This window comes from Nannobrachium achirus (genome assembly GCF_963921795.1).
Source record: "Nannobrachium achirus genome assembly, chromosome: 16".
NCBI lineage: Eukaryota > Metazoa > Chordata > Actinopteri > Myctophiformes > Myctophidae > Nannobrachium > Nannobrachium achirus.
The window spans coordinates 18,255,762-18,265,345 of record NC_137823.1 but is presented as its reverse complement, the minus strand read 5'-3'; the positions used below and the strand labels follow the sequence as shown (position 1 = coordinate 18,265,345).

General features: G+C 44.6%; 1 protein-coding gene across 1 annotated transcript in view; it reads right to left on the bottom strand.

Annotated features, from left to right (window-relative positions):
• Positions 1-9,584, bottom strand: part of LOC308300756 (inverted formin-2-like) — a 30,258-nt gene that overhangs the window by 274 nt on the left and 20,400 nt on the right. The window contains exons 15-24 of the mRNA XM_080744657.1: positions 9,089-9,189; positions 8,873-8,943; positions 8,099-8,206; positions 7,780-7,850; positions 7,033-7,159; positions 6,139-6,303; positions 4,902-4,986; positions 3,563-3,826; positions 2,306-2,365; positions 1-385 (exon numbers count right to left, since the gene is read on the bottom strand). The exon at positions 1-385 is cut by the window's left edge and continues 274 nt beyond it. Coding sequence (XP_080600783.1) covers positions 2,307-2,365; positions 3,563-3,826; positions 4,902-4,986; positions 6,139-6,303; positions 7,033-7,159; positions 7,780-7,850; positions 8,099-8,206; positions 8,873-8,943; positions 9,089-9,189 — 1,051 coding nt within the window. The 3' untranslated portion in view covers positions 1-385; position 2,306. The remainder of the gene's footprint in view (positions 386-2,305; positions 2,366-3,562; positions 3,827-4,901; positions 4,987-6,138; positions 6,304-7,032; positions 7,160-7,779; positions 7,851-8,098; positions 8,207-8,872; positions 8,944-9,088; positions 9,190-9,584) is intronic.

The window sequence follows — 9,584 nt, the reverse complement described above, 5'->3', positions numbered from 1 at the left end:
CACACACACAGAGAGAGAGACGCGCAAACACACAAATTAAATGCCTGGTGCAAATGAGAAAGTCTTTATTCTGCGTTTAAAAAGATTGTAGCAAATCTCAGTTCATCATGAAGGTTATCTCTCTCTCTCTCTCTCTCTCAGATCATGAGGGCCAGTCCATCTGTTTGGAAGCATCCGCATTCGTTGTGTTTCTTCACTCATTAATTGAAGTTTTTCCTTCTCCGTCCGTCCGTCCATCTGTACAACCATCGTATATACGTACAAGATGTAGGCTATACAGGGCTGAAGTACAGAAGTACAGTAATAAAGAAAAAATAACCTTCAAATCGGTCTTAATAATCCCAATAATTTCAATATGCTGAAGATAAAATTGGGTGTCCTGCACCTGTAGAGAGGATAGATTAGCCTACATGTTAATACAAGTGGTTTACTTAAATAAAGGTATCAATACTGCAATGTAGAAGTTCAGGTAAGAGCCGATGCATGCTCCACTTTTAGAGCCGAATTTATTTCGGTTCGGTTCGGGGAGTCACAAAATCTCACCAGCACCGAACGGCCGAATTAATGACGTTATCACCGAGCATCCAGAAGTGCTTGAGCAAGGCATTTATCCCATAACTGCTCAGGTATAGAGCCGGCCACCAATTAAACACTGTGGTTTTACTAGTGAATGTGTGTAACTGTATGAATGAGTAGTGGGATGTTAATGAAAATATTGTATAAACGTGTATACATTTGAGGGGGGGGGGGGAAGGCCAATACGCAGTTAAAAGGTTGACGACAGACTAACGGAAAGAAAGGAAGAAAGACCTCACACACTGCCGAGAACTTCTTTTATACAACATACATTTTTAGTCTTTGGCCTTCTTCAGGACAAACATCTGATGAAGGTCTATGGACTAAGACGTCAAGCTCTAAACAGTGTGCAGGATCTTTCTCATTCTAAACATGTGTATACAACTTAAGGACAGAAATGTTAACAATGCAATGCATGTTAGAGCAGAAAGCAACATAATACCAGAGAACCACTCTAGACCAAACCAGACCTCTCCAGTTGATACCAGATCCACCAAAACAGCAGGAACATTGAAAGCAACCTCAGCAACGTGTATCTATAAAGCATCTGTTGTAATATAAGGGTGGTTCTTGTAAAGGAGCACTTGTTTCCGGTGGAGACGACGGAGCTGTGCCGTCTCATGCGGACTTGAGCCACGTGAGACACTGCCGAGCGAGCGAGCCGCCGTGTCAAGCGATGCGAGGTCCGCTTGAGCCGACTCAGCGCCGCCCGAGTTATGTCCCGATAGGGACAGAGCATAGAGTTATATATAGAATAGAGGACGGACAGCCCCGCCCCCAGCCATTCACTTCAATGCAAGTGCTCAGTGGTGTTTTGAAGCATGCAGAAGTAGCTAATCTAATCCAGGTGCATTCTGGGGGAAATTGGCACAAACCTATGTGCCAAAATTAGGGATGGTCCGATCAGGTTTTTTGGAACCGATCAGCGAGCACCGATCACAAAAGTTTGATCGCCCGATTCCGATCAATCACCGATCCGAGTTATTATTTATATTTTCTAAATGTTTAATGTTTTAACTTTAATTCATTCATTCACTCATGAATTCATTTATATATTTGCCTTATAGTTATTTACTAGCATTACTATGTATTTATTATCATAGCAGTAACTAATTATTCCTTCAGCACTGTGGAAATCAATACCCCAAAATGGCCTCAAGTGGGCATACTGAACGGCTGGTTGATCGGATGCACCGATCCGATCGGATCGGTGAATTTACCTTTTGATCTAAACCACCGATTATCGCCGATCACGCTTTGATCGGCCCGATCCGATCCATTGCCGATTGATCGGTAACATCTCTAGCCAAAATGTTTGACGTCGAGACGTAATGACGTCACGAACGACGTCGACGTCCATTGAACCCTATTGTAGACCCCAGCGGCACGCTCTTATGCTCGTGCTTGTATGTTTCACCCCGCCTGAAATTCCAGCTTTGGCCAGTAGGGCGGCCGCTTCAATATTTACAAGCCGTTCTGGGGGCTTGGGACAGAGTCGGAAATCTCCCCACCCCCGACTTTCGGCACCTCCGCGCGGTCCAAGTGAACACAGCGGAGCGCTCCCTACCTCCGGTCCAGCCAATCACAAGCTTCCGCAGGCGGGTCTTGCCTTACCCCAGATGCTTTATAGATACACGCACCTCAGCAGAGAGGATTTGAAAGACGGACAGGAAGCGAAAGGAAAAGCTAAGCTGGGATGAACCTGATTGGCTGAGAGTGCAGAACCCACCTTACTGAAGCAAACAGCTCAGTTCCAGCTGTTTGGAATGTTTTCCCCCGGAGACACCATCTGATTGGACAACAGAATCACATTAGATCAGTGGTAGTTTCAGTTTTCATGTAGGTGGGGGCTAGCCTGGCGTTGCTCATACTACCAACAGGGGGTGGTGTTGTGCAGTCTGGTTTATTAACCAGGCTAGGTGGGGGCGGGCCTTGGTGCGGGTAAGGCCCGCTCCTACTCGACCATGATTGGAGTAGTCTGGGATCACTTCACTTTTCGGGCTTGTAACCGGTCTGGAGCGGAAACCACAACACGTCATGTTGTAGTACTCAAAGGACTACAATTTGGCCGGAACTATCCACCGGAAACAGTTTTAACCCAAAATAATTCCTGTGCGCTCAAGGACATACTTTTAGGGCCTACCTAATAATCTCCTTGATGCGGAGTAGTTTTGCTTTTGAAAAATTTGTTTGGGATATGCATCTTTTATTCCAACTCGTAGCGACTGGCAAGACTACACTAGGCTACTCGAGCATTTTAATAGAGATTGGGGAAACAAACGGAGGGAACCAAATCAAAGCGACGCAGCTTCTTCTAGTGGTTTCCGCGCATTAGGCGGAAACCAAACGGCCTGTTGTGAACAAACACCAGGCTTTCTCTCTGAAAGCCTGGTAGGCGAGGTTATGATTGGAGGAAGGCCCCACTCTATCCTGATTAGTCTCCTCCACCAAAACTGAAACTGCTTTTTCCTCCACACAGGGGATATGGCTGAAGTCCAAATATGGTCTATCAGAACTTTATTTCAATTAAATGAAATCACTTACACTACCTTTAAATAATTGTTGCGACCGTCAGGTCGCAGTTACTATCAAAACCTCCACCGGCTGTCTGTCTGTCTGTCACACGTCACACTTTTGCCCTACTCATATCTCCGCCACCGTTGCCCGATCCATGCCAAACTTTGCACACACACACTCCTCATTTCTCACATGGCCCTCTTATAGCGCCACCATGAGGCAGAGTCTTGCAAAACACATTTTTGGACACTGCTCCTACAGATTTTGCCCTAAAATCACGCAAAGCGGTACACAGTATCTCTAAAGTCATGTCTTCAACATGGATCTGTCCCATTTCCCATATTCCCTCCTGATTGGCTACCATCGCCTTCTAAAGTTTGTGTATGCGACGTGACGGTCGCTTATCTCCCGATTAGGGAGTCTTACTGGTACAGTTACTTCACGCCACTGTTGGTCCACCACAGCTTACCGGTGCTCTTTGGAGCAGACTCAGACGGTTCCCCGCCGCCTCCTGTGGTCTGCGCTTCGTGGGGGGCGGGTGTTGACCTATGACCTTTGGAGGCATCGTAATGGGGAGGGCGGCGGTGGGCGGGGTCATCAGAGTGGGCGGGGCCAGCGGGCGTGGCTCTCTCTCCGCAGGGGCGTGTCTTTCTCAGAGCGATGCCTTTTCTGATCTCGGCTAACAGGTTGTCTATTATACAGCCTGCCTCCTCCTGGACCTCCCTCTGCACACCTGAGAGAGAGACACATTTAAGCCAATATAATAAGACCTGGAATTATTTTATCCTTTAGCTATTGAAAAATAGCAGATCTACAAGCTCACAGCGCAGCACAGAGTGCCGCGCTGCAAGCTTGTAGATCAGCCCAAGGACCCCCTAGCTCAGGGGTGGGCAACTTTGATGATGACGAGGGCCACTATATTTCCACCTTCACTCCAGAGGGCCACATTGCATATTGCTACGTCCTACTTTGTCATTCTAGTATCTCATACAAAAGACGCAAAAATAGCAGATCTACAAGCTCAAAACGCATCGAGCTTGTAGATCGGCTATTGTTGCATTTGAATTGGAATCCTGAAATCTAACATTTTTAATTAATTTCAAACGCATTTAGTTATATACTCATGTTAACTTTATGAACCTAAATACAAATACATTGGACATAAAAAATACATTTTAATACTACTATACTTAAGCTACTAATATAGACTGAAGGAATTAAAAGCAGGTCATGGTTGTAATTGTAACAGCTGAAATCAATAATATATTAGTATTCCAGTATTAACCTGTGGGCCGCATTAAGTGAAAGTGGGGGCCGCATGTGGCCCCCGGGCCACATGCTGAGATGAAGCAGGGACCCCCACGTATTGTATAAAATTGTGTTGCAGATTAAACCTTTTCAAAGCTTGATAGACTTGTTTGACAGCATTATCATCAGTCTGTTGGATTCAAGGCAATGTTTTTCTGACAATTAACCACTTTAACCTTCAATACTTAAAGTAGCTAAAGTAGTTTTTTTCTATCGATTTCTCACCCTTGAATTCGCTTGTATTTCTTCTTTTTTTCGCATTCTGAGCCAATAATTTGCTTGTAATAATAAAGACCCCACTGTTTCTGCCCTTTGTGTCAATGAGTGCTGGGGCTACATTTATTATAATCAAATTATTGGCTTGAATTGTGACAAAAACGGAAGAATACCCATGAATTCAAGTCTTGGGGGGGGTGAGCAATCGATAGAAGAAATGTCATTTTGGGGGTGAACTACTACTACTTTAATAAACTTGACCTTTGGCTCCGCAGGCCTATCACCTGTTTTCTTCTTCTGTCCTGTGTTCTGTTCCTGTTGTTTTCTCCTCTCAGCCTTCACCTGCTGCTCCCTGCGACTCCGGTTGTCCTGAAAAACACAATCATATACAAAATACATTCATTAATTAAACTCACAATAAATCTATGTGTGTGCGTGATAGATAAGGATTGATTGATATCAATATAAAATTACATTTTAATGTTAGACACCACTTTCAGTTTTAAAAGTGTCAAGGTTATTTTGTTTTGATCTAATAACTAATGCACGTGATGAGATGTCTCCACTCCAGGTCTGTACAAAGGATGTTGACCATGCAGAGACATGATATCTCAATAAGGTCATAATGCCCAGGACACTGGATAAAACATTGGCATTGTCCTTCGGGCTACTGGACCCATTGAAACAAAAACATCTGATATCCACTGTTATGTTATAATTGTCCAATCAGAATGTGACAAATGCATTCTGTAACTCCATATATCTGTGAAATTATGTTTTGTATGGGCAGAAGGCACTATGGGTGAATTGCTGTACTGTACGTTGAACTCTACTATTCTTTCAATACAACTAACAAAACGGACGTACACTGGCGTGTGGCCTCCTTTATTGTGTGGGAGTAATCTTTAATCATTATGGGATATTCTTTGACTCTGACTGACTGTGGTTTTACTCTTCTGGGAAAGGATAACTTTCTAAAGGAATTAATACATGGGAATTAATCAAAAACCCATCAGTGCGTGTGCGTAACTAACACCCCAAAATGCGTAACTGTGACTTTTTGGGGAATGAAATGTGACCACACGTCAAACGATGCCTGGAAGGGCGTACCATTCCAGTCAAACGGTGCTTTCCACACTCCAGGAATGCGGAAGTGCAGTTCTGAAACCTAAGACGTGAAAGAAACGGCCCCAAAAAAACTGTCAAAATGACAGAGGCACGCCGTCTAAAGCGGACTTGAGCCACCAGCCACGAAAGGCGCCACAGAGCGAGCCGCCGAAAAGCGGGCAGTTGCTGAGCGAGCCGTCACTGAGCATTGCAAAGTCCACTTCAGCCAACTCAGCGCCGTAAAGTTGTCACGATAGAGACCGAATCGTAACTCATATCCCCTCCTAGTAGTGAACATGTGCCATATTTACCCCCCCCTTGCCAGTCAAACGTTTGACTTCGAAGTCACCCCGGTTGACGTCTTGTGAGAAAGCGTTTATGCGTGCATGCGTTGGTGCGTGCGTGCGTCCGTACTTGAACAGCTTTGATGAACAGTCCTCTGAAGGTGTTGACAGTGTGGATGAGGTCAGTCAGGGACAGACTGGTGACGTCTTCACACAGATAGACGGCCAGGTGTCTCCTCTGCTCCTCTATGGAGGACGTCAGTTGCTCCAGGCACACGCACCGCCTCACACTGTCCTGCACACACAGTAATGTTGTACCAAGTGAATGTATCATGGTTGTCCTTTTCCAACACATACGGTGTAACATTCAACAAAGGAATGCTGCAGGGTCCTGGCACACATTTTTGTATCACTTTCTTTTTGTCTCAGCAACAATGCAAATGAGTGCAACCTCAATGTCCTTTCAAGAATAAATAAAGGTTTGAATGAATGAAATATTAAATCCCATGAATAATTGCATTTCCGATGGTGCGTGTCAGAAAAAAACACATTTATGTGGAATCTCTGTGACGACACAGAGGGGACGGGGGGGAAGCTCTCTCAACACAACACGACATTTTTAAAATCCTATATAAAAAAATATATATATGTGACGGAGAGAGTCGCAGCCCCAGCGTTGAAGCCTCAAAAGTCTAGTATCTCCCCTGGTCTTGGTCTAGTGGTTAAGATATTGGACTTTCACGTGGGAGACCCGGGTACGAACCCGGGTGGGGAGGTTCGGATCACCTCCATTACATATATATTTGCGTTTTGTGTCTTCCATTGTGCCAAGTCAGTGCTCTGAATATCTGACGTATTCGATAGTCTTATGATAAATGGAACTTGGTCCTGGAACTTCATGGGTTCTTGAAAGTTCTGGTTTCTGTAAAGTTATGATTCATAGCCTTAGTAGTGGAAAAGAGGCCCCTCTCTCTCTCTCTCTCTCTCTCTCTCTCTCTCTCTCTCTCTCTCTCTCTCTCTCTACCTGGATGACAGGCAGGTATTGCTCCTCCAGGTCCTCTGCTCCAGGCATCGTCTTCATCTTCTCCTGGGAGCTCTGCAGTCGTCTGAGCAGAGAGCTGCACTCAGCCTGGATGTGCTCCAGCTTGATCCTGAGGACACACAACTCAATGATCACTTATATCAGTGGTTCTCAACCTTTTCAAGCCGCGACCCCCAAAATAATCATATTTTAACTGGGGAACCCCCCCCCCCCCACACACACACACACACACACACACACCCTACAAGCAGTAAGAGTTGAGGCATAACATTATGTATGACACGGTTCTATTGTGAAAATAGCAGATCTGCAACACAAGGCGTTGTGAGCATGTAGATCTGCTATTTTCACAATTTCAGCCTCTAATATTTGACAATTTGGCTAATGTTTAATTTGTCATTTTAGAGGTATTATTAAAAATTAGAGGTATTAAATTGTCACTTTAGAAATGTGCAGATACCCTCTATACACTTAAACTTTATGAAGGTTTGTTTACTGTTGAGAGAGAAAACAATGTTGTTCATCATCTGGGGACCCCCCAAAATAATTTGTGGACCACAGGTTGAGAACCACGGACTTATTGTGTCTGTCTCTGCCTGTCTGTCTTACAGAGACAAAAAAAACTATGTATGTCTGTCTGTCTGTCTGTCCTACAGAGACATAAAAACTATGTATGTCTGTCTCTGTCTCTGTCTCTGTCTCTGTGCTACTGCCTTGTTTAAGTCTTACCCTGCAGCCTTTTCACAGATCTCCAAATCCTCCGGTAGCTTCAGCAGGTCTGGATAGGTGTTCTCCACCTCCTGGACAGAAAGAGTACAACATAAACTAGAAATGTAAAAAAAAAAAAAAAAAGATCTGAAAAATCGGACTGATACATTTAGTTTCTTTGAAGAAAATGCTAAATGGCAGAAAATCTGGGCCTACAGTAATATGCGCCTACACTACAGTATCCTATATGGGGCGTCGTTTCATGAATTATGACATCCAGGGGAAAACAACGGGGCCCACAACGGGGCCCAGCTGCTCACACGTGCAGGTGATACTGTACCTCTATGATGTGGTGGAGCAGGGTGATGCGGGACTTGTTTGCTTTCGTCTCCGTCAGTTTCAGCAGAGTGCTCATCTTAAAGCCTTCTGCATTACCAGTGTGACTGCCCTGAGACAGACAGACAGACAGACAGATATACAGGCAGACAGGCAGGCAGACAGACAGACAGAGTTAGGCCTCAAACGGCCTTGGTGTCCTAAATAACCCTGCTCATACGGATATATTGACCTACAGTACACACAATGCCAGACGTCGGAGCGGTTATCACCACTAAAAAATCCTCTATAGTACAACAACAACGAAGACTCGATCCTAAGCTCAAAGGTCTAGATCCCTTGGCACGGAAGTTGTCAGCTCTGATTAGCCAATAATTGGTTGTCAGGCAACTGCTTGTTTTGCCCACTCTGGTCAAGACCTAGCAGGTTGAATGTCTAAAGCGGAAGTAGGCTACTGGAATTTGACAGAAGTAGAGCCCAACGAAATTACATTTGAGCCGTTTAAGAATTAAAAATGTTAATTAATTTCCATTTCCTGTGAATGAAACAAGTGATTGGTCGAAAAAGATGCTCTCAGGGGTAAATACATATGTCGGCGGTCCTCCTGAGATGAGAAAAGGCTGGGAACTAGGCTATTCTTCGTAAGCTAATATAGTATTTCTATGATACACACACAGAACATTGCTAACCACTAAGAGATGGGAAGAGCGCACAAACACTGTATTACTATTGTTAGTCTTGCGTGCGTTCATGCATGCGTGTGTGTGTTGGATCTTACATAGTTGAGGAAGTTTCCAACATCCAATATCAGCCTACAAAAGCTTGGCAAACGAACACTGTCTAACAAACCTGGAGGGGAGGGGAGGACATTACATGTCTGGTTGTAACCAGCAGAGGGCAGTATTATACTGTGTTGTATTACTACTACTACTACTACTACTACTACTACTACTACTAATAATAATAATAATAGTAATAATAATAATAAACCTACTTTGACATGCGTGTTGCAGTAGTGTGGCTTGAGGTTGCATCATCTCCAACAAGCAGCTGCTCTCCTCACACACTAACATACACTCTATCCTTAAATGATAACTATCATGCACGCACATACACGCACGCCCGCACGTACACGCACGCACGCACGCACGCGCGCGCGCACGCACGCACGCACGCACGCACGCACGCACGCACGCACGCACGCACGCACGCACGCACGCACGCACGCACGCACGCACGCACTCACACACACACACACACACACACACACACACACACACACACACACACACACACACACACACACACACACACACACACACACACACACACACACACACACAGAGGACAGGACCATATGTTAGATAAAACTGTACAGTTATGTGATTTTACCATAGTAATAAATACCAACAGTAGCAGGTAATCATGGTAACATTGTTGTATTTAGCCAAAGAACCCCAAAATTACAAAAGTAACATTAGATACTATAG